Raw genomic sequence first — 27,617 nt, 5'->3', positions numbered from 1 at the left:
TATAATTCTGTTTTTTAATCACTGTTTAATTTATACTATTTTGTGATCACATTACTATATTTTGCATTACTTCCTCTGGGAAACTACATTTCCTTTGGTGTTTTTCACTTCAATTCCATGAAATAATTGAAGAGTGGTCATCAGGGTGCCCTTATAGTTTAACCAAGCCCCTGAGATGAGCCTGAAAGCTCATTTTAGGCAGGGGTTGTGTCTACCAAGTTTATTGTACTTTTCCCCAGTGCTTAGTACAGTGGTTTGTATACAATAAGCACTCAAATATCATTGATTGATAAACCCCCCAAGGGACAGGGACCATGTTTAATTCCCACATATGTATTCCTTCCCAGTACTTAATACAGAGGTCTGCACACAAGAAGTGCTTAATAAAATACCATTACTACTATTCACTGCAGGCTAGAAGTCTACACCAGTTAGATTTCTGGACCCTTAACTGATTTGTTCCCATCCGGATAAGTATGCCTTTTCCGCATTCTACACGTTACTAAGGTCACATCTCCTCCAAGAGACCTTCCCTGAGTAAGCCCTCTTTTCTAGCTCGCTCTCCCTTCTGCATCATTTATGCACTTCAATCTATGATAATAATAATAATAATAATAATTATGGAATTTGTTAATAACTTACTATGCGCCAAGCACTGTTCTACACACTCTTTAGACACTAGATATTCGTCCCACTCTAACCCCACAGCATTGGTATACATATCTTTAAATTCTTTATTTATTCATATTAATGTCTGTCTCCCCATTTAGATGGCAAGCTCATTATGGACAGGGAACATGTCTGCTAATTCCGTTGTATTGTACTCACCCAAGCGCTTAGTTTAGTGTTCTGCACACAGTAAGCGCTTAGTATAGTGTTCTGTACACAGTAAGCGCTCAAATACGACTGAATGAATGATGTGCTTAAATTCCCTCAGCAGGCAAATGGCAGAGCCAGGAACAGAACTCAGGTCTCCTGACTCCCAGTCCTGTGCTCTTCCACTATAATAATACTACTAATAATAATTACAGTTTTTGTTAAGCACTTAACTATGTGCCAGACACTGTACTAAGTACTGGGGTGGATACAAGTGGATCGGGCTGGACACAGTCCCTGTCCCACGTGGGGCTCACAGTCTCAATCCTCATTTTACAGATGAGGTAACAGGCCCAGAGAAGTGAAGTAACTTGCTCAAGGTCACACAGCAGACAAGTGGCAAAGCTTGGATTAGAACCCATGACCTTCTGACTTCGAGGCCCATGCTCGATCCGCTATGCCGTGCTGGTACCACATTGCCTCTCATGCGGTATGTTCAAAATGTACCATGGTCTACTGCTAACATTATCTTAGTCTGGCCTGTCGACCCATCACTACACTATTCAAAACTTTAAAATATAAACTCTTAATTACTGCCTTCAGGGCTCTCCAGTCCAGTTGGCTTTTCAAGCCCATACTTGAAAACAGTCATGCTTGCCTTCTCATTACACCTTTAACCTCAGCTATTCCTCCATTTGGAGTCTTTGTTCAAGCTGTACCAAGCATGCATGCGTGGAACTATTTCTTCCCACTTGCCTGCTGAACCATAACCTTCCCTTAGGTTCAATTTAAAGCCCATCTCCTAAACGAAGTTCTCACTTATTAATATTAACGGACCTTCAATTCACCTCAAGCACTTAGTACAGTGCTCTGCAAACAGTAAGCACTCAATACGACTGAAGGAACCTCTTCCCTTTAATGTACTTCTGAAATGGCATATTTGTCATGTATATATATTTCCCATTTTACACACTAGTCTGCAAGCTTCTTGAATGCAGGGACTGTGTTTTTGTACCCTGGATGTTCAATAAATACTTGTCGACTGACTAAAAAAAAAAAAAAAAAAAAAAAAAAAAAAAGTAAAGATACGCACCGCACATCTAGTGTTTAGAGAAGGGCGCAAAGGTCTGCCCTGAGACCAGATCCTTCTTCTCCTAGTAATCACAGAGAAATGAATCCAGAAACCTGAAATGTTTTGCCAAAGTTTGTGTGTAATTTCACAAGTCACACCACGGCAATAAGTTGAAAACAGAAGGTTGATGCAATAAAGCCTTCCTAACCTACCATGGACTAATCAGAACTTGCATTAAGATGGCTAAAGGGGTTAAATTTTAACAAATTCTGTATAAGGGAGTAAAAGAGGTGGTAATAGAGGTGAGGCTCTGGAGAAAGGAAATGTGGTTTAAAAATAATATTAAATTATACAATGGAGGTTTGCAAGGACTTATAAAACCCCTAAAAAGGTCCTTGGGTTTATTCAATAAAAATCTAAAAATCAATATTGGACTACTTACCGGATCAACCTGCCATATAATAACAGTTGTATCCTTTGATCCTGTTGCTAGTTTAGTGCCATCATTTGAGAATTTACAGAACCACACTTCATTACAGTGCTCTGTAAGTATTTGCTGTGTATAACATGGAAATTGTTTCCTAAAGAAAAAGACAAAGTGAAACCAAGAGTCACAAAAGCAAATGAGAAATAGCACTTGATTACAAACATGTTTTTATAATAAACATGTAGAAATGTCACCTATCTGAGGGGGAAGCAGAGAGCTGCCAATTGCATACCAAGCAAACGATATTTACATTTGAACAGTGCAGGTGTCTCCACGAAAATCAGTTACTTGAGCTTCACCCTAAGTTAGAGTTTACCTAGAGATGCTTTCTGAAGCAGATTTTTAAAGACGGCCCCTTGGTTAAAATAGATCTAAACCAGACACAAATGCCTTTACCAGGCATTTAATCTGCTCAAGACCAAATTCCTTCTCAACTGGCTAAGTATGAATCATGCTAACTACATTTGCCTATCAGGGCCTTAGGTGAACTAAGATTACTTAAATAATTGGGATAAAGTTGCATAACAGATTTTGTTAAGCAGCATTTAGTTGAATTTTACACCCAAACTAGATTCAACACAAATACAAAGAATGTCTTGGGGAAAAACAAACACCCAAACACTGACTGACTTTGCAGAGAATGTTGAACAATCCTCTGTTTATTAAAGATGGAAAAAAAATGATTGTCAGAAGCACTACACAGAAAAAATGTGTGTAAAACACATTTATCTTTTAGACTGTGAGCCCACTGTTGGGTAGGGACTGTCTCTATATGTTGCCAACTTGTACTTCCCAAGCGCTTAGTACAGTGCTCTGCACACAGTAAGCGCTCAATAAATACGATTGATTGATTTATCTGTTTACCAGATTAGATATGCTATTTCTAAACTGCCTCTTTTGCCATTACTCCAAAGGAGCAGCTAAAGCAATGGAAACTAAATTCAAAAGAAAATAAGACCCCACTGGTTAGTAGCTGCTTGAAAATGACTTCAAAGAATAGCATTGTTTGTATTTTTTTTAATATCAGGTATGTGAATATACCATCTAAATTTCCATGATCTGAATTAGAGAACTAAGACTATGATTTTAAATATCATAGCACAAACACTACTTGGAAAGACCAACAGGTTTAGAAATCTTTAAATCTGCCATGAAAATACAAATATCACAAAAAAGCAGTCCTCTAGGGATTCATGTTTTAAGGGGGGGGGGGGGGGGGGAAGTATTCAGAACCTTAAGTAGGATCATTTTAGAAGCTTCTTTAAACAGCCACCATGTGGCTTTTAAACAATCGCAGTTTTTCTGATGTACACAAGCACTACACACTTTACAGTCTTAAAAATATGGACTACCACCACACCAATTTTGATACATTCTTCAACTAAAACTTTGAGATTTATATTAACATCTACCATTCACTTTGGAAATATTTTTTCCCTATGCAGACAATTCAAAGTGTAGCAATAACACACCTACCAATTATACTTTAAAAAGCACACCCGACACGTGCCAAGGGCATACTTAGTATAATGATTCACAAATAAAAGTCAATCATTAATAGAAGGGTTTCAAAAAGGTGGCAAAATATTATGGGTTGATTCATAAACAAAATTACAGGGCTCCCAGACTGGAATGTAGGCATCATTCCATTATAGACTGTCACTGATGTGTTAGTCAAAGAGTCATGGCCATCAACATCACTTCACTTCCTTAAACAAGGACATGAAGCGCTGCTCAGTTTTTAAAATTACCCTCTAAAGTCTCCTAAGAAAGGAGTTTTCATGTTTGCTTGCAAGGAGTTTTACATTTAATATATTAAAATATTAATATTCCCCTCATATGAAGTTTTCCAGATTGAATAAAATGTTCCCAAACCAACAGTCAAAGCTTTTAAATTCTACCTGCTACCATTGTTCATTGAGACTGTCAAGTTATAAGCAGGAAAATTTGTTTCCTGTAGTTGAAGGGAATGTCTCCAACCAATTCCATTATGTTATGCTCTCTCAAGCATTTACTACAGTGCTCTGCACGCATTAAACACTCAAATACAACTGACTGACTGAAGATGAAGAACACTGCCTGCCTGAAAAGCAAGTCTCAATTTGGGAACCCCAGGAATTTCAGGTCAGGGATGGGAGGCACCCATACAGCTGCAGTGCTGACAAGCCCAGGCTGCCGGGACTAACCTTCGAGTTGTTCACTGGGGTGCTGCATACATATAAAAACAATAATAATAATAATAATAGTATTTGTTACGCACTTGCTGTGTGCCAAGCACTGTATTAAGTGCTGTGATACATACCAGCTAATTATTCAATCATATTTATTGAGAGCTTACTGTGTGCAGAGCTGGACACAGTACCTGCCCCTTGTAAGGGGTCATAATCTCAATCCCCATTTTACAGATGAGGTAACTGATGCACAGAGAAGTTGCATGACTTGCCCAAATTCACAAAGCAGACAAGTGGTGGAGCCAGGATTAGAACCCAAGTCCTTCTGATTCCCAGGGTGCGCTCTATCCATTAGGCCACACTGCTTCTACATATGCCAGCAACACCCAGACGGGAGATGGCGGGCTGTTTCTAGTCTAGTTTACCACTTAGGTTTAGGGCTGTTGTTGGGCTAGATAAATCAGATTTTCAGTCTGTGATGACTAACACTTGGTGAACCCAGAAAATACAGACTCAACACACCCATTTATGCACAGCACTTCCAAATCTGTATTCCTGGATCTCTCAACTGCTGTACAATGCTGTATTACTGCCTGCTTCTAGGCTATCATTAGGACGACCCACTGACACCTGAAATGTAAGAGGACCCAAAACTGAACTCACCTTCCCTTCTACAAATCTTTCTTCCTCTTAATTTTCCATCATTAATCTCTAACACCATCATCATCCATCTTATCACATAAGCTTGCCACAGTGATGTCATCTTTGACTTACCTCAGTTGTCATCTTCAAGGTATATGTCATGGAACTGCTGCTTCTCCATTTTAACAACCACTACCCTCATATGAACCTTCACTGCCTCTTAGCTGGACCTCTGTAGTAGCCTCTTTATTAGTATCCCTATCTCTAGCCTTTCGGCTCTTTATTCTTTCAACAAAGCTCAAAGGAACACAACATTCTGTTCCTCGAAAGTCTTCAAATGACTTTTCATATAAAACAGAAAGGTTCAAGGTTCTTCACGAACTGGCTGACTCAACCCACCTTTCTCCAAGACTAATTCTCAGCTAATGCTCTATGATCCTCAAGTAGACAACCAAACTGCCCTCACTCTTGAGGATCACACTTCCCAAGAACTCCCTTTTATTGAACTTTAAGACCAGATTTTCCCCTCCAACTCTCCCCCACCCAAAAAATGAACAGATTTCCCCCCCCCCGCAAAATAGCTACCTCCTTTATGTGGTATCCCCTGATACTTTCCTCACCTTCCCAGTCATTCCAAATCAGTTACCTCAAGACTCATATTTATTAATTCGCTTATCTAACAGTAGTGATTCTCACACTCTTAACTATGGTATATTTGCCAATTTGGACAATCTAACTTTTTCCCTATTAGATTGTAAGTTTCTTAAAGGGAGGGGTCAGATCTTCTCCTTCTATTATATGCTTCCAGTACAGTGCTTTGTACCCAGAAGGTACTCAAAAGAGATTGCTGAGACAAATTCATTCAGGTCAATCATATTTACTGAGTGCTTACTGTGTGCAAAGCACTGACAGATACATCCTTTCAAAATGCAGACAAACCCTTTTGATGAAGTTATCTCCCCTCCTGAAAAAATATCTTTTCAATGCTACGATAATACACACTTGAAGTCTAACACCTCAAAAAATGCTTTAAAATTCTCTTTTTATAACTTCTCTGGCAGCTCAATAAGATTTCAAGACCACCTACCTTCCCCCTGACCAGCCTGCTAGAGAGCAGGAGTAATTTAATCTGTTTCAATTTCAGGTCTTTCCTGGTTAGTTTGAAAAGGCAAACTTGATTTGAGTAATGCCGTTCTATTTTGGTTTTTGGGCCAAAAAAAGATTAGGGCTGAATTCAAAAGACAAAACAGAAGTTGCTATAGGAAATATTCTTGACAGGATTTAAAATAAAAAAATCCTCCTACAGTAGAATCAAAATTACATTCAATAATTTATTCAGCTTTGAAGTCATAAGAGTTCCGTGGGCAGGAAACATGTCTACCAATTCTAATATATTGTGCTCTCCCAACCACTTAGTACAGTGCTCTGCACACACTAAGCACTCAAATATGATTGATTGATAAGGTTTTATTTATGTACTTTATCACCTGCCATTACGTTTAAGCGAAGCAGCAAGGCTCAGTGGAAAGGGCATGGGCTTAGGAGTCAGAGGTCGTGGGTTCTAATCCCGGCTCCGCCACTGTCAGCTGTGTGACTTTGGCCACGTCACTTAACTTCTCTGGGCCTCAGTTACCTCATCTACAAAATGGGGATTAAGACTGTGAGCCCCACGTCGGACAACCTGATTACCTTGTATCCCCCTCCAGCGCTTAGAACAGTGCTTGGCACATAGGAAGCGCTTAACAAATGCCACTATTATTGTTATTATTATTATTATTATTATTATTATTATAAGCGTTTTAGCATATACTGTGTGCTGTATACTGCCCTCAGCTTTATAGTTTCACAATACAATAGGCTAACTGGAGAAGAACAAAGTCTTGAGTATGAATTATGCCAAGCAATACGCTGAATTTGGAAAAAAACAACAAAACCCAAAATGCAGAAAGATTGCTACATCACTCCCATTGTTTGAGTCTTTGTGAGGCCACTAAGCATCACTTCTGAAGTCACTTGGGGAAGTAAGCAAAATCTGGTACCCAAAATGGAAAAAAACATGATGCTTACAAACCATCCAGTTTGCTAAAACTGCAGGTTCAACATCAGAGTTGGTCTTCAGCAAGAGATTCAAGGATTACTATGGTTTGAGTTTTTGCACCCACACAAAATTAAGTATTAAAGACCATAACCTTTCCAGTTCTCCTATAATGTGGGGGTGGTGTTTTTGAAGAGCTCCATGATGGAAGAACTGGGGTACAGGCAAGCAGTTTCTTTCAAACGTAAGTCTGACTTGCAAGTTCAGCATCTCAAGTAATGACAGTTCTGTATTTAACCCCATCCTTATTATCACAGTTAACTGCTCTGCACAATTTCAGAGTTAGCAAGAAGCCAAACAAGACCTTTGGCACAGTTTACGGCTGCCCTAATTTAAAATCCCCATCATTCCTGAAATTTCCCCAAGGTGTCATAGGATTTTAAACTATATGGCCTTTTTATCCATCATCACCTCCTACACCTGCTCTGGTTAAGTGAAAAGATTGTGAATGCTCACATTAAGAGGGTAATTTTAGAATAGTGAGCATTAAAAGCAGCAAGATTAAAAATTACCAAGAGTACCCAGAAATTATATTATCTGATTTAAAAAAACGCATTGAGGAAAAAGAATGTCATTCCAAATTTCTAAACCTACTGGCTCTAAAAAGCACTCCAAATTTGGGAAGAAATCATATATCCAATTTAAATAGTTTCTATTTGCAGATGTATATCCTTTCAGGAATGAGTTTGTAAAGCCCATTTATTTACCAAAATCTTAGGTTCTGTAATTCCTATTCAGGCTACTCATTAGATCTATGATTAACTTCTTTAGACAGACACACACACAACCGCCCCCCCCCCCCCCAATAAACTTCTAATTTTTCCTTTTCACATTTAGTTCACCAGCTACATACATATATATCTATATAAAATACATAATACTTAGAAAGATATATGTAACATATCTTTCTAAGTAATTTTTCAGTTTTATAAGGTCTTCTTGCACAGTTTTTAACTTGGGATATTTTACAATACAAGGAGAAAGATTTTCCATTCTTGTACATTTAACTTCCAAAGAAGTTATACTTTAAGTATGCTTACATCCGACTTAAGACCAGTCCTATATTTCAGGGAAGGGGATGGCAGGAGAGTTGGTGTTTTTATAAAAACCTACATTTTCTTCATAACTTTTTCTACTTCTCTCCCCAGTCCTGTACTCTACAGGGGTTTCTGCACCTTATTCTGTGGAGGGACTCTGCAGAATTTTCCAAACATAGGTGCAGACAAGAGCCTGAATCATGGGTGCTCTCGATTACATCCCAACCACCCCATCTCTCTTCCCCCCACAGCAGCTACGTGAAGTCCTAGTGAGGGATGGGACCACTTAGGTTGCAGGATCTAGATGACTGTCGGAGATAGTCTACGGATAGTCTTGCATATGGCTTACATTAAATGTTTCTTTGAAAACCCAGAGGCAGTTGTAATCAAAAAGATGCTAAGAATCTGAACCACAGGGAGAAACAACGTGTCTTGGAATTCGCACAAATGTGACTTTGACGTTCGTTTTCAATTTATAATTGTAGGCTTGCTCAAAATAAGGAATAATACCCTTTCAGCTTCAGTCTTTGGGAGCAATGTTCTCCTGCCTCATGCAAAAATTCCCATTAACTTTCAATTACAGCAATATGCTTCCACTGTTAAAGTAACCTAGCTCTCCACTGAAAATCAATCTGACATGTATACCCTTATAATTTCAGGAGAAATTGCCAATTAATAGGAAAAAAGCATGGCCTGGTGGATAGAGCACGGGCCTGGGAAATAGGAGGACCTGGGTTCTAATTCTGGCTTTGCCACTTGTCTGAAGTGTGACCTCATGCAAATCACTTCACTACTTTGTGTCTCGGTTACCTCATCTGTAAAATGGGGATTAATCAATCAATCAATCGTATTTACTGAGCGCTTACTGTGTGCAGAGCACTGTACTAAGTGCTTGGGAAGTACAAGCTGGCAACATATAGAGACAGTCCCTACCCAACAGTGGGCTCACAGTCTAGAAGGGGGTGACAGAGAACAAAACCAAACATACTAACAAAATAAAATAAATAGAATAGATAGGTACAAGTAAAATAAATACAGTAATAAATAAATAAATAGAGTAATAATAGATTAAGACTGTGAGCCCCTTACGGGACATAGACTCTGTGCAACCGGCCACCTTGTATCTACCCCAGCACTTGGTACAATGCCCGGCACATAGTAAGCGCTTTAACAAATACCATGAAAAAACATGATACCAACTCTAAGGAAGAAAACATTTTAACAAGCAACCGTATTAGATTATGAGTGACTGTAAATGCTTATCTTGGAGGGCTGGAAATAGTTTTCCTCTTACCTACTACAAACGTGATCTATAAGCAGCGACACGGAATCGAGGTTATTATCAAGTTTGGTATTGTGGTATAGGCACCGATCCCTCTGAAGCTCCACAGCCTGACGTAGCAGAGTCTGTAAACGCCTTGGGGGAAGCATCACTGATGGTGGTAAATAGGCTTTAAAACATAAAAACAAACAAGTTTGTGTGTTTAGAAAGATGTTTACAACTCCTCCGAAATTATTTCTACCCGATTGTTCTGTAAGTGACACTCCACATTTTGGGTGAAGAACTTTTTAGCAGCCAGCTACCACACTGCAACTTGAAAAGAGTCTATCTTCTCCATTCTAAAATACAGAGGCGGAAGCTTATTAGAAAAAAGTAGACATCCTGTGTGGCAAAGATTTCTCCCTAATGCTGGGAAGACCTAGCAAGAAAGGTAACTGGGGGTGTGCCGGGCCTAGCCATCACTCTATTTATAGGGTTGGTGGTATGGAAAGCTGCTGTATTTAGTTCCACCTTAACTTCGCCCTGGTACCATTTCTGACCCTCCCTTCACTCCCAATACTTGCTGTCATAGGCCGGATGCAACATCGTTGGGTCCATAGGTACCTTGTCACCCTAAAATGGAAGCTAAGGGACTTTCTCCTACTAATGTTTAAAAAAAGGGCATGGAAGAAAGCTCTTTACACAATAGTAGGGTTTTTCGGTTTCCGTTTTTGGGTGGGGGGTGAGAGAAATGGAAGGGGGAGAAGCATTTCCTCCTCTGTTCCATTACTTAGGTATCACGATTTAAAAATACAAATAAACATTTTCTAAAAAATAGTGAAATCCAAATTTAACTGGAATTTATGTTACCCGACTACCTTAAAACAAAGCACAATTTTATGACAGCCAACTTGTTCATACAACTTAGTGAACCAACCACACCTTCACCCTTTGGTAAGAGCACTTGCAATTTCTTTTTTTTTGTTTTAAAAACAAAGTGCAATATACAATGCATGTAAACATGAGGTTTTGAAGTCTTACTCTGGAGTTTGTCCAGAAGTTTGGATCGGGAAGCTGTCCCTTTCCCTTCCCATTCTGCTTTTGCACGTAGATCTTCTGCATGGCTACACATCAAATAACTAGGTAGAACAGAAGCAGAGTAGAAAAAAAAAAAACACAACGATTTTATTTTGGGTTAAGTTTAAAATCAGGACTCACACTATGTCCAAAACAAGCAGATTAAATTCATTATTAACATATGACCCTGGCACCTTGACTTTATAAAAGGTAAACAAAGAATAAAAAAAAAAGTTTTCCCAAATGGACTTCATAAATTACCCAGACAAAAACAGATCAGCCCCAAGAGTTTACCCCAGCCTGTAAAAAAAGATCTAATTGAATAGGTGAATGTCTCATCATCCTCAGAAGGGCGCTAAACAATCTATTAATTTGGGAACTGTTTCACTACTCACTCCATGAGCTGGTTGAGGTACAACAAATTCAAGATTGTGCCCTTTCCAGAGTCCACAAAGCCACTAACTTCAAAAGTATTCCTGCCATGGGTTCCCCCGTCCCCCGCCCCACCTACTAAATAGATCTGACTGAAGTAAAAGGAAGTATTATTGAATCATAGTAATTAGAACTGGTAAAGTCTTGAGAAGCTATTCAGCCCAACACTCGTCACAATGAGATCACTGTTTACTTTAATTTTGCTGTATGTTGAATTTTGGTAGACCTATCAACTGACATTCTCATTTCAGGAGGACACGGTTGGGAAGGAGATTTCTTTTCGGGCCCTAAATAAAGAAAATTTAAGAACAAACACAGACCTTGTGGGGGGGAAGGAGGAAAAAAAAAACTTTAAAAACTTAGGCACCAAGTCAAATCACAAAAGCATCACTTTTCTTAATTTTTCTAGTAGAAAACCCAAATCAAAGATATTTTGCATTATTGTCAGCATACTGTCATCCATCATTCCCCGCCTAACCCCCCCGCCCCCCACCACACATACCCCTAATCAGAAAGATTGGAAGAACAAATCACTGGTTGAATGTGATTATTAGGAGTCAGAAAACCTGACTTTTATGGCACTTCCATCAGAACTGACTTGGCATTTGACCTATGAGAAACTAGGTATTCCATTTCCATTTACATAGGAAAGATCATGACATTCAAAGAATTTAGTTTTTTCGGGGCTTTGAGATTTTAGTTTCTGGACAGGAACTTTCACCCGGGGTCTGAAAGACTTCAAGACCTCATTTTATCTGCTGCAGAGCCATAGGGCTTCCAACATCAAGGACATAGATTAAAACAACTGCCTGGTAAAAATGTGGGTCAATGTTGATGATCAGTGGGAGAAAAAAAGCTAAGATTTATGCATTTTTAAGACATGCCTGGGTAGATTCAGATCACTGACCAGCTGAGCTCAATAAAACAGTTCAATGGCCAGGGATTTTATTCAATTCAACAGCATGCTTTTCAGGTTTCCATTTCCAAAACAGACTCCCCATTTCATCACTAAGCTTTCCTCTGTACCTTCCAATGAGAAAGAACTTCTCGATGATACTGACGAAGAAAAAAGTTCTGCGTTCCTGAGTGAGAATGTTAGAGGGAACTGTGGTTAAGGACAGTGTAGGGTGGGATATTTTTGGCCCACGCCAGCCAGGCATGCATTGAATTGAGTATAAGGCCTGGAGAAACACCCGACAGGGACTGTTCTCACTTCTCAGGAGCAGGGCTGGGCCCATGTTGCTGTGGTGGAGGGCTCTAGTCGCTGAAGTTTCCAAAGCCCACAGCAGCAACTACACACCTGCAAATTCACCACGCAGAGGCCAGTGCACGATGGAAGGGTCAGCAGCTTTCATTCATTCATTCATTCCATTTGGTTTTTATTGAGCGCTTACTGTGTGCAGATCACTGTCCTAAGCACTTGGGAAGTACAAGTACAAGCGCTTAGTACAGTGCTCTGCACACCGTAAGCGCTCAATAAATACGACTGATGATGATGATACAAGTTGGCAACATATAGAGACAGCCCCTACCCAACAGCGGGCTCACAGTCTAGAACGGGGAGACAGACAACAAAACAAAACATATTAACAAAATAAAAAAAAAACACAGAATAAATATGTACAAGTAAAATAGAGTAATAAATATGTACAAACATATATACAGGTACTGTGGGGAGGGGAAGGAGGTAAGGTGGGGAGATGGGGAGGGGGAGGAGGGGGAGAGAAAGGAGGGGGCTCAGTCTGGGAGCAGCAATGGCACACTTCCAATCACACAAATGTAGTGGAGAATGCTTTCATTCAGTCATTCAATCATATTTATTGAGCACTTCCTGTGTGCAGAGCACTGTACTAAGCACTTGAGGGAGTACAATACAACAACAGATGCATTCCCTGTCCGTGAGTGGCACTGGGCACCTGCCTGGCCCATTTAAACTTATGTCACATGGACAGTGTCCCCACATGAAGCCATCCACCTTGGCCCTCGGTGATTTTTCATTGCAGGGGGAGGGGTGGAGAAATCTGGAGGGAAAAAGGAAGGGTTTTCCAAGCCTGGCCTATGCCCATCGAGATTGTTGGCAAGCTGGCGGAGCCTAGGCTGACCTCAGCCTGTGTGGAGCTCTAAGCTACGCCAGAGTGCAGCTGTGTTTCCATTTCAGCTTCCTGACACCAAGGCTGCAGCCCTGGAGTACCATGCCAACAGAGGCTGCCCTCACAGGCTGCTGCCATCTGAAGAGCAATGGCAGGACAGCCAAATACATGAAAAGACGACAAAAATACACACAGAGAGAAACTTCCTTGTGTTGTCGCCGACAAGTTTCAAATACTCCAGTCGCCGGTACCTGAGCTACGTTACTGGATCATTTCATTAGAAAGGTACATTACCCTAAGGAGACCTCATGAACTTCATAGCCTTACCCACTGAGGACGTGAATGCGTTCTGTATTGTATTTCAAGGGTGTCAATTCGCAGCGGAGAACTTGAAGGGCCTCTAGGACTTTGCCGTCCTCCAGGTATTCTAGGTACTTCTGCTGCAGCAGCAAAAACTTCATCCTCTGGTAGGACAGAAAGAAGCAATAAGAGAAAAAGGTTTTCTGACACTGCCACGTTTGTGCAGCTGTCTCCCACAGAGAGTGGAAAAGAGCCTAGGATACTTTTAACAAATAAACTACCCAGAGCTTCACAGTCAACACATCTTGGCTTGTAAATAATCCCGGCCTTCCTTTCCTCTTTGAGACGCCATTCCCTGTATTTCCACCTGACGATGAATGTTTGGCACCCTTCTCCTTGGGATAAGACTGGCTGGGGCTGTGCTCAATCCCACACTTCATGGAAAACACACTTATAAAGACTTTGGGGCTCAACAGTATAGCTCAGCTGCACCCACTGCCCCAAGGAGACCTTGGCTGATAGGGATGAGAGAATGCGACTAGCACGGTGCAAACCACTTGCATCACAGTTCCGTTTTATGTGGGCTGAATCAGAAGGTTAATGAAGAGTTTTTAATGATGTTTGGTAAGTACTTACTATGCCCCTGGTGCTGTTCTAAGCGCTGGGGTAGATACAAGAAAATCAGGTTGGACATAATCCCCATCCCAATGGGGCTCACCGTTCAAGTTGGAGGGAGGAGGATTTAATCCTCATTTTATAAATGAGGAGGATTTAATCCCCATTTTATAAATGAGGCACAGAGATGGTAAGGACTTGCCCAAGGTCACACAGCAGACAAGTGGTGGAGTCAGGATCACAGCCCAATTCCTCTGACTCTCAGGTGCTCTTTTCCATTAGGGAACACTTCACATACTTCAGTGAAAGAGGAATCGCGTGCGCACACACTCTCTTTCTCTCTCTTACTTTCTGAGGGCCTATTTTACATGGAGCACTGCATTAAGTGCTTGGGAAAATAAAAAAGGGGACCCTAAACTATAAGCTCCTTGTGGGCAGGGAATATGTCTATCAACTTTGTTGCACTGTACTCTCCCAAGTACTTAGTACATTGCTCTGGATGCAGTAAGTGCTAAAATTCCATTGACAATACTATAAGTTCTCATTTATAGGAGAATGTATAAACGTGCACCCTTATTTAAATGCTAATAAATTCAATTCTAAGGAAAATAAAAGTATTTTTAACTTTTCCTCCTTTTAAGTTCCTGGTGCATGTTTTCCTATTAAAACTTTAATTCAGTAGCCATACATTTCTTACATTTATCTGCTGAGGGATTAAAATGATTAGTATCCATGATTGGCCTATGCATACTAAAAGTTTTAAGAGCTCAATTATACTCATTTTAAGTTATAAAAGGCAGGCTCTCATTGGTCTTAAAACTGCAAGTAGTATATCTGATTTGACTAAAAAAAAATGTAGCATAGTTGTGGTAATTCTTTTTCTTAGTTTTTGTCAGATGAAGAGTACAGATGCTTTGAGGACCAAGAACTACATACTTTGAATAGTCCTTGCAGGGCAGTGTACAAAATCGGGCAGCTACTACTACAGTCCTGAAAAAAATAAAAATTTATTTTTAGTGGAAGTAAAAAATGACAAGAAAAACAAAGTGACACTTTTCAGCTTCTTTCCATGTTTTTCTATAGACTATGAAAAATTATATTTATGAATTGGTAATAGGGCTAGCCATATAACAATAAAGATAGCAGAAGTGTCTGTTTTTCCAGACAGGTGACCCCATAAGATATATTTGACTTTGGGCAAGTCACTTAACTTCTCTGGGCCTCAGTTCCCTCATCTGTAAAATGGGGATTAAGACTGTGAGCCCCCCGTGGGACAACTGGATCACTTTGTAACGTCCCCAGCGCTTAGAACAGTGCTTTGCACAGAGTAAGTGCTTAATAAATGCCATTATTATTATTATCTTTTTGAATGAACAAAATAAAAAATATTAAATTTTTTAAAAAAAATATTCAATTAGGACTGAAGAGTTTAAATTCATACATTTAACATGTGAAAAATCATTTTACAAATAGTCTTTGCTCCTGCTTAATATCTTAATGCTACAAATTGTAATATTTTGCTGAACAGAAACATTTTCTCAGAGTTTGACAAGTTTTATTACTCTATTTTACTTGTACATATTTACTATTCTATTTATTTTGTTAATGATGTGCATGTAGCTTTACTTCTATTTATTCTGATGACTTGACACCTGTCCACATATTTTGTTTTGTTGTCTGTCTCCCACTTCTAGACTGTGAGCCCGTTGTTGGGTAGGGACCGTCTCTATATGTTGCCAACTTGTACTTCCCAAGCGCTTAGTACAGTGCTCTGCTCACAGTAAGCGCTCAATAAATACGACAATGAATGAACGAAAGTGTCTTGCAAGCCTCCCTTAAAGGATTAAAATACTTAAATGTAGCCTTTTATTTATGTTTGCATTTTAGGACATTGGGTGGAAAAGATTAGTTGGATTTACTGAACTTTTAGGAATTTAGTGTATGACTAGTCAAATCCCCTTAAGTAGAAAAATGGTACCTCATCCTTTAAGATGCCCATTTAAAAAAAAATCCATATGCTTCAATATACGAAAGAATTACAGTGCACTACTCCACAGGAAAATTTCGTATTTGGGGAACATTAGTATTAATAAGAAACCACCTCCAGATCCACCATTTTACTTGCTTGCTCATAAGAGAAGTGGAATCAAATAGGTAAAGAAAATCTCCCAGCCCATTTAAAGTGAGAAAAAAGAAGCCCCTCTCATGCACTTGATAAAGTAAAATATTAATTCCTATCAGAAGTTTTTTTAAAAAATGTGTATGTACAAGTTTGCTGCCTGGGATCTCAGGCTGAAGTCATAAAATTATATTTTATAATTGCATGTGATCTCTTTTTGAACCATACATACCAGGTTCTATGGAATTCATTAAAAAAACTTGGTTCACTTACTGCATATATCTCAGAATAAAACGGTATCCTCAAAAGACTACTATGCATGTAAACAATCATCGCAAGTCAACTCTCTTTTAGTACTGTCATGTCCAGACCTAAACTTTTCATGTCAAAAATGCAGCTTTTGAAATATGTTATAGAAGTCACTCTGCATACTTTCACTAATTTCTTTTTTTAACAATTTTAGGTTTGTTAAATGAAGTTTTCAGTGACAGAAGTGCGGCTGGTCTCATGCAAAATTCTCATATTTAACCCTGACTATTTCTCTTTCCATAAGTGGTATTTCCATTTAGTCTTAAGGACATAGTTGGTTTCAGGATTTTTCCTTTCATTGTCACATGAGATGGGCCACCATGAGTGATAAGTTCTTCATTGACTGCCTAAGCTCTTAGGAATTTTGTTGAGCATTTTTTTGGAAGTCACATTTATGTGCACATTCCATTTCTTGGCATTCGTGTTTGTCTTCTCTCCCTCCTTTTCCCCCCTGCCCAGTCTGTGGTCACAGCTGCAGGTCAATCGGTGGTATTTATTGAGCACTTCCTGCGTGCAGAGTGCTGTATTTAGAAGAGTACAATATAACAGAGTTGGTAGACACGTTCCCTGCCCACAAGGAAAAGTAGTGTGACCTGGGAGCCAGAAGGACCTGGACTGCAATTCTACCTCTGCCACTTGTTTACTCTGTGACCTTGGACAAGTCATCTAACTTCTCTGTGCATAAGCTTCTTTATCTCTGAAATGGGGATTAAGACTGGGAGCACCACCATGTGAGACGTGGACAGTGTCCAACCTCATTAGCTTGTATCAACCTCAGTGCTTAGGACAGTGCCTGACACAAATGCTTAATACCATTAAAAAAAGAGTTTACAGTCAACCCATAAAACTCTACACACCTGTACATTTTACAATTCCCTCCTTTGCCTTCCCACCAAGACAAGGATTATATCACAACTACATTTCCAAGGGGCGGGGAGTGATGACGAAAATAGAAAGCAAGAACGAGGCCAATATCAGCACATTCTTTTGTATACTATAGAAAACGTAAAATCAGTGTAAGGTGATTATCCCCATCAATGCAAGAATTCCCAAACTGATACTAAGATGGCAGCTCTGTTAATATGCAATTGACAAGCTCTGAAGAGATTTGGTTCCATAAGCAAAGATTTCCTTCAAAATAAATTCCCATAGTAAGAAATAAGACATTGACTAAAGACATTATTACCTATTACCAAACATGTTAGAATGCCTGAACAAGTGCATTACAACTCATCCTAAAGACTCCATGAAAAGGGTGTTAGACAATTGCTTGATCTGTTTAAAACTGCACAGGCTAAGTTGAAACTTACTGAGGTGGGTCAGGGTTCTACCAATGGCTTAACATTTTAAAAAGGGTCATGGACTTTGTTCTGCTTTCTTAGATAAGGCAATGCAACCTTCCCTACCCCTTTCAGACACCTTATTTGATCACTCTGTGACAGTACTTTTGGTTTGATTGGGTTATTAAAAAAAAGTATTTCTGGCAAACAGGGTACTGGAGTCCCACTAATTCCCCAGCATACTTTCCCTTTACCCCACTGGGCTAACCATCTAATTATGTCATCTAGTGATTGGCACTTCCTCAAACTGATTAAATAATATCACAGCTTAAAAAGATGTACTAGTAATGCTCTGACACTTTTTTGCTCTTAGAATATGTCCACCTCATTTCCCAAGCAGCATAAGAAAACCCTTCAGGTAACAGTCACCTAGATTTAGATTTTCCTTCCCAAATACGTGTGTAATAATTTTTCTTCAGCCAATTATACAACTCAAATTTCACCAAGCTTCCAATATAGAAAAGACAATAAACAGAGCCATCTGATGAGCACTTAGTCATTTCACTGATGCACCAGCTTTGGTGCCTTAAGTATTTGTAGAAGAATCAAAGTTCTATGTAAAACTACTTGCATAATTAAGTGCACATTTCAAAAGCAGAGATTTCTTGGTGAAAGTTAAATATATGCCAATGCATGAAGCCTATTTAACTGTGTGGCACCAGAATATTCTCACAGTTAGAAAGTCTAGGTTTACAGCAGCAAATCTGACAAAGATTTAATCAGATTAGGGTCTACCAAAGATCATCACTCATGACATTTGTGTGCCAATGTTTAAGCAAATTTAGGACTGGGGCTGTCCAAGAAGATGCCATGTGACAAAGCGTCCCATAATTTGTGAGACAAGTGGAACCCTTATTCGGAAGCAGTCTCCCCAGAAAAATATAACAATGAAATAATTTCTAGAAAAGTGTCACATTTTATTCCCACTATTTCTAGATTAATCAGATTGCAATCCTAAAAAGGGAAAACAAGAAGATCTTTTAAACGCTACACCCTTTAGATGGCTATTCTCTAATTTTGAATTCAAATAAGAGGAGAAATGTTTGCATTCTCTCACCCAGAACTGCACTTGACCCTATAAAAATTTGAGGCTAACAAACTTACTCGACTCGTTTGTAATGCCATAGAATAGCTCTTAAAGTTACTGGTCTCAAATACCCACACAAAACCTCCAGACATGCCTGGACATATTTGAACCCAAAATAAAGTATCAGCTCATGAGATCAGGTTTCAGAAAATCCAAAGCAAATATTGTTAGTCTTGGTCTAGTTTAAGAACATGAGCACTGTATAATGTTGGAACTAATGATCAACTCCAACTCAAATTAGGGTTTGAGCCACATATTTGGATCACAATGCAAAATGTTCATGCAAATGATTTTTACATCCCAACAAAGCATTATAAATTTGACTGAAGGCATAAATATGGAGCGTCTTTGAAAGGAAACAATGTGCACAGAACCAGCAAGGTGAGGGACAACTGAGTCAAACTGACTCACCAAAGGAAAAACAAAAACTGGAAATCCCTCTTCTGAATAAAATTCTAAACAATTTGATAGCATGTGAATCAGCCATTTTTATTAGATTCTGGAATCTAAATGGGCTGTAAAAATAAAAAAATAGTCCCTATTGCACTATTTTCCTTCCATTTGTATGTGTTACGATGAAATATCAATAATAATCTTATCCTGGCAGATAATTTTAAGAATTCAAAGAAAGGTAGGACACTTGTTATATCAAATACTTACAAAATGAAAGTTACAGGCAGAAAGCCTGCACAGTCAAAATCAAAAAACGAAAATAACATGACTCCACAAACCACGTTACACCCAAACTTGGGTTTTAAGAATGAGAGAAAGCCTTCTATTGCTCTCCAAAGGAATGGCTATATTCAATTAAGGATAGTCTAGGCCTCATTTCTCTAGTAGGCTCATGTTCCATTTTGTTAAAGCAAGATAAACAAAATTGTGTGAACACGAATGTGTTGAAAAACTGACAGAGATCGAGCTCTAAAACATAAGTTCATCATATATAAAATCTACAACGCTGAATGCTTACTGCATAAAGAACGCTGTATTAAGCGCTTAAGCAGTCAAACACTATCATTCCTTTTCCTTTGAGGAATTTCTAATTCATAAAATGGTTCATTTTCTTTTAGCCAATAGCTCAACCAGACAAATTCATAGCATATTTCCATCTGGAAAAAAAAAAGGTTCACAAGGTACAGTAGCCTCCATTCTGGAGTAAGCTCTTCATGTTAAAATGAATCAACCTCAAGAATTAAAAATAAAGTTGTACTATATACTTATGTATCGCCATTTATTTGAATACAAACAATCCATTCTAGATTTCTTTGCTAGGGTAGAAGTCTGTTTAAAAAGTTATCTTTTGTAAAAAGCCCTGCACATCCACTTAATAAAAAGGGTATTAAGTTAACATACAGGACTTAGGAGTTAAATCTGACCCAATTTTAAAAAAAAGTAAAAACAAAATGTAACTAACAAGTACTAATGTTTAACAAAACATCTGTTTTCTCTACTTCACTTCCTGTTCTTTCTTCCCCTCCCCCACCATACAGGAAACACTGCTTTTGACAACAAATGAATCAGCTAGAAGTAAAAAGCCAAGAAACCATCAGCTGATTCCTCATTGTAACCAGAAACTTTAAAATACGCTACAAATACAGAAGACTCAAAGTTTCTCCCTCCCCAAACATCAAGAAAGGCACTAGAATCAAGTAGGCACTAGTTCAGTCAACACTGCTCTGCACACAGTAAGCGCTCGATAAATACGATTGAATCAATGAATGAATGAATGATTGAAATAAGATCTCTGGGGGATGGGATCTCTAAAAAGGCACAACTATAGAGACTGTGCTAGGGATAAGCCCAAGTATCAAAGCATATTAGTAGTCAATGCCACACAAAATAACCAGAATTATAGATGCTGTACCCACTTCTCAAATCGTACAACTGAAATATTCAAGTTAAAAAAATGGCAAAGATTGATTTGCTCAAACACAACAGTAACACAAAAATCTTAAATACACCCCCCACCCCACCCACCCCAAACTCCCAATCTAAAACAAACCACTTGCTACTTAGGTGCATTAGGAAACCACACAATATTAAAGTTCATTTTCGGCAGAAACGTTCAGTATGAATCCCTAGCACTTGTAAAATAGATTACTGCATATACATCAAAAAACCATGAACTTTCCTTTAATAGCTTCATGTGAAATAGAAAAATATTTGAATGTCAATCCCTGGATCCCATGATTCTTTTGACATTTTTATGGGGTTAAAATAAGCCCGAGTATTTCCTTTCATTGGAAATGTCTGCAGGATTAGTTCCAATTTTAGAGTTGCACCCAAACAATCCCTAGCTCATAGTCTAATATTTAGTATTAGTGCAGAAGTTTTAAGCTTCATTGTCTATGAAACTGATACCATTATGTAATTAAACAAGGTCTAAAATGTCAACATTGCTCTAAACTAAGAATAAAAGTGTATTTACCACAATTATTCCCAACAAGGTTTGAGAGATTTCAAGTGCGCCTCTTACCACAATAGCGTGAGGAGAATGCACTAAAGACTTAAGCTCATTCAGGTCGTTTTCAGCCTGTAAAAATTGGTATAAGAAAAAAAAAAAAAGGAAGTGTTATGAAATGCACATCAGACACTGTAAATTTAACAGCAGTTATACTGTCCTATATGCCCTACTTTACCTTATCCCAGTCTCCTTCCATGACATGATTGCGGAATTTGGTAGCAGAAGGATGTTCTAAACGACATCCTGACTCTTGCATGAGGAGATCAACAGTCTGGCTGCAGGAGAGATACAGTGTAAAAAAAACCTGACCAACTTCAGTAGTTTAACTCTTCCAAATAAACCAATGTCTAGAACAACAGCTTGAAATATATAAAAACCACACTTCTCATTTCAAACTAATGACAGATAAACATGGTGGAATCTGAGCTATTTTTATGCACTATCAACAGGTTTAAAATGTTCTATGTAGCATCAAAAGGTGTCCTTTCTTTCAAGGCTTATCACAGAGTATTCTTTTTACTGAAAATGTCACTTGCTACCCACAGGCTGTCTGAAGGGACATTTCAAAACGTAGGTTCTGGACATGACATTAAAGGGGAGGTTCTCTAAACACAAGCAGCTAATGCTATTAAAGATCTTACACTATGCTCCTTATAAATACAAGCGGGGTCTGATTTCAGTCTTACCTAGCAGAAATAAACAAATCTTCAAAAACCACCTCCCAGCCCCCTACACTAAAAATAGCCAGTTTACTATGGTGTAGACTCCAGTCACGAGTTAGTTCTTCCCGCTGCTGTCAACTTGCCTTGTGTCAGTAAGTCGTAAATTTTTTTCAGTTAACTTTGTTCCCCACTCATTTTCATAACTGAGAGAGATCTTTCCTGAAAGTACAGCTGCTTAGCTTTGATTCTCCTTGGGTTACATCAACGGTGGAGCCCTCCATAACTGAAGACTATGTAAAGGTTTGATATTTTAGAATCCTCATTTACCGGCCTTCCATGCCTGTTCTGCTAGGATTCAATGCTTTCTCCCTCACCTCCACATACTGTTCGGGAAAATACTGCAGCACTCTGGGTGTCAGTGCACTGATGTCACGTTTTTCAAATTATTTTTCCTCCCCCAGAGCCTACGAATCCACACTACATACTGGCAGGCTCCATTTTTGTTTTTTGGGGGGAGGGCTGTCTCATTTTGAGTCTTTCACCTCCTCCATTATTTTCAACAGCTTTCTCCCTGAAGTCTTCTCCCCACCCCCTGGTCTGTCTTTGATACGTAAACACACCGATATCGTGGATGATGGCCAAGGCTGTTTTTTCCCCTTGCACCCTCGTTCAGCCACCACCCCTCAAAAAAATCACCCGAAAAGGGTTTTTTTAGGGGGGATCCCCCCCTCAATACCCCAAACGATTCTCCAAGATCTGATACGTGTTAGATAGGGCTCACTGCCATACTGATCTCGAGGTGTGGGGCTCCCCAAACCCCCCTTGAGGGTGACCTGAAGCCAACAAAAATGCCCCCCCACCCCCCAGCAGGCCCCAAGCCACCCCAGCCCGCTTTCGGGTGTCTGTCTGTCAAGCCCTTAGTACAGTGCTCTGCACACAGTAAGCGCTGAATAAATACGATTGATGATGATGTCTCCTTTGATTGATAACTTCGGGCCGGGATCCTCAACTCTGCTGCGGGCGGGGGAGTTGAAGAGACCTGTGGAGGGGGGTCTCTAACCCGGCCAGGATGCCTGGCCTGTCCCTAGACTTCCAGGGCCAGTCTTTCGAGCAGATAGTTACGCGACCCCCCCCCACCCCCGGGCACTGAGAGCTCACCTTCTCCAGGAGGCCTTCCCAGACTGAGCCCCTTCCTTCCTCTCCCCCTCTCCATCCCCCCATCTTACCTCCTTCCCTTCCCCACAGCACCTGTATATACGTTTGTCCATATTTATTACTCTATTTTACTTGTACATATCTATTCTATTTTATTTCGTTAGTATGTTCGGTTTTGTTCTCCGTCTCCCCCTTTTAGACTGTGAGCCCACTGTTGGGTAGGGCTTGTCTCTATATGTTGCCAACTTGGACTTCCCAAGCGCTTAGTCCAGTGCTCTGCACACCGTAAGCGCTCAATAAATACGATTGATTGATTCCTGTCGCCATATGGCCCTCCCTCTCAGGCCCTACTGACAGCTCACCTCCTCCAGGAGGCCTTCCCACACTGAGCCCCTGCCTTCCTCTCCCCCTCTCCATCCCCCCATCTCACCTCCTTCCCTCCCCCACAGCACCTGCATATATGTTTGTCCACATTTACTACTCTATTTATTTTACTCGTACATATCTCTTCTATTTATTTCACTTTGTTAGTACGTTCGGTTTTGTTCTCCCTCTCCCCCTTCTAGACCGTGAGCCCACTGTTGGGTCTATGCTGCCAACTTGTCCCCACAGCACCTGCATATATGTTCGTCCATACTTATTACTCTATTTACTTATTTATTTTACTTGTACATATCCATTCTATTTTATTTTGTTAGTACGTTCGGTTTTGCTCCCCGTCTCCCCCTTCTAGACTGTGAGCCCACTGTTGGGTAGGGACTGTCTGGGTTGCCAACTTGGCCTTCCCAAGCGCTCAGTACCGTGCTCTGCACACAGTAAGCGCTCAATACATACGATTGATTGATCTGTCGTCGGGTTCGGGTCCCGACTGATCATCGAGGCCGGGAGGGGGGCGGGAAAAGAAGGACCGAGGAGGGTGGATCTGTCTGCACCCCCCATCCCTTCGCCTGTCCATCTGTCTGTCCCTCCTCCAGGCCGAAGGCCTTCCTTTTCCCTCTCCCCTTCCCCTCCACGTCCGACGGTGGGAGGGGGGCGGGAAAAGAAGGACTGAGGAGGGTGGATCTGTCTGCGCCCCCCATCCCTTCGCCTGTCCATCTGTCCGTCCCTCCTCCAGGCCGAAGGCCTTCCTTTTCCCTCTCCCCTCCACGTCCGACGGTGGGAGGGGGGCGGGAAAAGAAGGACTGAGGAGGGTGGATCTGTCAGCACCCCCCATCCCTTCGCCTGTCCATCTGTCTGTCCCTCCTCCAGGCCGAAGGCCTTCCTTTTTCCCTCTCCCCTTCCCCTCCAAGTCCGACGGTGGGAGGGGGGAGGGAAAAGAAGGACCGAGGAGGGTGGATCTGTCTGCACCCCCCCATCCCTTCGCCTGTCCATCTGTCTGTCCCTCCTCCAGGCCGAAGGCCTTCCTTTTTCCCTCTCCCCTTCCCCTCCAAGTCCGACGGTGGGAGGGGGGCGGGAAAAGAAGGACCGAGGAGGGCGGATCTGTCTGCACCCCCCATCCTTTCGCCTGTCCGTCTGTCTGTCTCTCCTCCAGGCCGAAGGCCTTCCTTTTCCCTCTCCCCTCCACGTCCGACGGTGGGAGGGGGGCGGGAAAAGAAGGACCAAGGAAGGTGGATCTGTCTGCACCCCCCATCCCTTCATCTGTCTGTCTGTCTGTCCCTCCTCCAGGCCGAAGGCCTTCCTTTTCCCTCTCCCCTCCACGTCCGACGGTGGGAGGGGGGCGGGAAAAGAAGGACCGAGGAGGGTGGATCTGTCAGCACCCCCCATCCCTTCGCCTGTCCATCTGTCTGTCCCTCCTCCAGGCCGAAGGCCTTCCTTTTCCCTCTCCCCTCCACGTCCGACGGTGGGAGGGGACCGGGAAAAGGAGGACCGAGGAGGGTGATCTGTCTGCGCCCCCCCATCCCTTCGCCTGTCGAGCCTTCCTTTTCCCTCTCCCCTTCCCCTCCAAGTCCGACGGTGGGAGGGGGCCGGGAAAAGAAGGGCTGAGGAGGGTGGATCTGTCTGCACCCCCCATCCTTTAGCCTGTCCATCTGCCCGTCCCTCCTCCAGGCCGAAGGCCTTCCTTTTCCCTCTCCCCTTCCCCTCCAAGTCCGACGGTGGGAGGGGGGCGGGAAAAGAAGGACCAAGGAGGGTGGATCTGTCTGCGCCCCCCATCCCTTCGCCTGTCCATTCCTGCTCCAGGCCGAAGGCCTTCCTTTTTCCCTCTCCCCTTCCCCTCCAAGTCCGACGGTGGGAGGGGGCCGGGAAAAGAAGGACCGAGGAGGGTGGATCTGTCTGCACCCCCCCATCCCTTCGCCTGTCCATCCCTGCTCCAGGCCGAAGGCCTTCCTTTCTCCCTCTCCCCTTCCCTTCCACGTCCGACGGTGGGAGGGGGGCGGGAAAAGAAGGACCGAGGAGGGTGGATCTGTCTGCGCCCCCCATCCTTTCGCCTGTCCATCTGTCCGTCCCTCCTCCAGGCCGAAGGCCTTCCTTTTCCCCTCTCCCCTTCCCCTCCAAGTCCGACGGCCCGTCCCCCTGCCGCCGGGCCTAGGGCTACTTACTTGAGGCCCAGGCCATGCAAGTGCTGTCCTATCAGCCTAATGACATCCTCATCCGACTGGGAGAGCCGCTTCTTCTTCTTCAGGCTGCTGCCCAGGTCCGAGGCGGCGGCGGCGGCGGCTGCGGCCGAGGAGGGGGAGGAGGAGGGGGCGGCGGCGTTGTTGTTGTTGTTGGGGGAGACGGAGGAAGAGGAGGAGGAGGAGGAGGAGGAGGAGGGGGCGGCGTTGTTGGCCACCCCGTTATTGACAGTGAGATTGTTGCTGTTGTTGGGGGCGGGGGGCAGCCCGTTGGCGTGGGCCAGGTCCCCCCCGGTGGGGGACGAGGAGGATTCCCCGTTGTGGGCCGAGAGGCAGGCCAGCTCTTGGGGCTGGGCCGGGCCTGGGCCTGGGCCTCCTCCTCCTCCTCCTCCTCCTCCTGCCCCGTTGGCCTGCATGGTGCCGCCGACCAGGCTGGGGCCGCCGCTTCGGTGGAGGGCGGCGGCGGCAGGGGAGGCGGCAGCAGCAGCCGCGGGGAGTCCCACCACTACCACCACGGAGGAGGAGGAGGAGGAGGAGGTGGAGGAGGAGGAGGACGGGGGGGAGAGGCCTGCTCTGCCCGTCGAAGCCCCGGGCTCTCCTGCTCCCTCCGCCGCCGAGGCTCGGGCTTTCTTCCGCGGGGGCGGGGAGGCTCCGCCGGCGTCCGAGTCGGAGGAGGAGGAGGCGGAGGCCAGAGTTTCCTCGCCGAGAGAGGCCGTGGTGGGAAGCCGGTGGGCCGAGGAGGGGGCACGGATGGATGGACAGGGGGAAGAAGGATGGACAGAGGAGGAGGTGGTGGTGGTGGTGGTGGAAAGGAGGAGGATCCGGGCCCTGGTCCCCCTCCCCCTCCCGGAGGCAGTTCGGGCTGGTCGGTCCCGGGGAGGGGGGTCGGCCCCGGTCGCCCAGGCAGCCCCCGGCCCCCGCCTCCGCTCCGCTCCGCTCCCCGCTCTGTTGAGTCTTCCCCCGGCTGCTGCCTAATGGAGTCCGGGCAGCCGCGTCACAGGAAATGCCTATACTGCCCTCCTCACTCACTTCCGGTGGCAGGTATGGCGCCTATAGGGGGCCTGCCACCCGCCCCCGGCGACAGGGGTCAGTCTCCAAGGGGGGGGCCTACTCACCTCCTGGGGGAGGCCAAGGAGGGGGGGGGGGGTGGCCCTGCACGGGGTGGTCCAGGGGAGGAGTGGGGGCTGCTTGGGAAATAGGAGAGGTAAAGAGGGCTGTATGGATTCCATAGGGGGGAGGAAGTGGGTGGGCTATGACGGGTCAGCCTACCCCATCGGTGGGATTTACTGAGTTGTTACTAGGCGCAGAGCCCCGTGCTCAGCACTTGACAGAGGACCCTGGCCCAGGAGAGGAGTGGGGGCTACTTGGGAAATAGGAGAGGTAAAGAGGGCCGTATAGATTCCATAGGTTGGAGGAAATGGGTGGCCTATGACGGGTCAGCCTACCCCATCGGTGGGATTTATTGAGCTGTTACTTGGGGGCTACTTGGGAAATAGAAGAGGTAAAGAGGACTGTATAGATTCCATAGGTGGGAGGAAATGGGTGGGCTATGACGGGTCAGCCTACCCCATCAGTGGGATTTATTGAGCTGTTACTAGGCACAGAGCCCTATGGTCAGCGTGTGACGGAGCACCCTGGCCCAGGAGAGGAGTGGGGGCTACTTGGGAAACAGAAGAGGTAAAGAGGACTGTGTAGATTCCATAGGTGGGAGGAAATGGGTGGCCTATGACGGGTCAGCCTACCCCATCGGTGGGATTTATTGAGCTGTTACTAGGCGCAGAGCCCTGTGCTCAGCGCTTGACAGAGTAAAGAGGACTGTAAAGATTCCATAGGT

General features: G+C 42.9%; 2 protein-coding genes across 5 annotated transcripts in view; one reads left to right on the top strand and one right to left on the bottom strand.

Annotated features, from left to right (window-relative positions):
• Positions 1-26,667, bottom strand: part of WDR26 (WD repeat domain 26) — a 45,023-nt gene extending 18,356 nt beyond the window's left edge. For 2 of the 4 annotated variants that reach the window (XM_038761291.1, XM_038761292.1), the window contains exons 1-7: positions 25,769-26,238; positions 21,590-21,689; positions 21,427-21,483; positions 13,508-13,644; positions 10,623-10,720; positions 9,615-9,771; positions 2,331-2,469 (exon numbers count right to left, since the gene is read on the bottom strand). In XM_038761291.1, the coding sequence (XP_038617219.1) occupies positions 2,331-2,469; positions 9,615-9,771; positions 10,623-10,720; positions 13,508-13,644; positions 21,427-21,483; positions 21,590-21,689; positions 25,769-26,199 (1,119 nt within the window). In that variant the 5' untranslated portion in view covers positions 26,200-26,238. Of the gene's footprint in view, positions 1-2,330; positions 2,470-9,614; positions 9,772-10,622; positions 10,721-13,507; positions 13,645-15,031; positions 15,086-21,378; positions 21,484-21,589; positions 21,690-25,768 lie in introns of all 4 variants that reach the window. The other 2 variants (XM_038761294.1, XM_038761293.1) reach the window with 2 other exon arrangements.
• An 85-nt stretch (positions 26,668-26,752) lies between these two features.
• Positions 26,753-27,617, top strand: part of CNIH3 (cornichon family AMPA receptor auxiliary protein 3) — a 124,527-nt gene continuing 123,662 nt past the window's right edge. The window contains exon 1 of the mRNA XM_038761299.1: positions 26,753-26,824. The gene's annotated coding sequence lies outside the window, so the exon portion shown is untranslated. The remainder of the gene's footprint in view (positions 26,825-27,617) is intronic.

The sequence above is a fragment of the Tachyglossus aculeatus genome, chromosome 19, assembly GCF_015852505.1.
Source record: "Tachyglossus aculeatus isolate mTacAcu1 chromosome 19, mTacAcu1.pri, whole genome shotgun sequence".
Classification (NCBI taxonomy): Eukaryota; Metazoa; Chordata; class Mammalia; order Monotremata; family Tachyglossidae; genus Tachyglossus; species Tachyglossus aculeatus.
The sequence above is the reverse complement of the archived record's forward strand: the minus strand, read 5'-3'. Positions and strand labels throughout refer to the sequence as shown.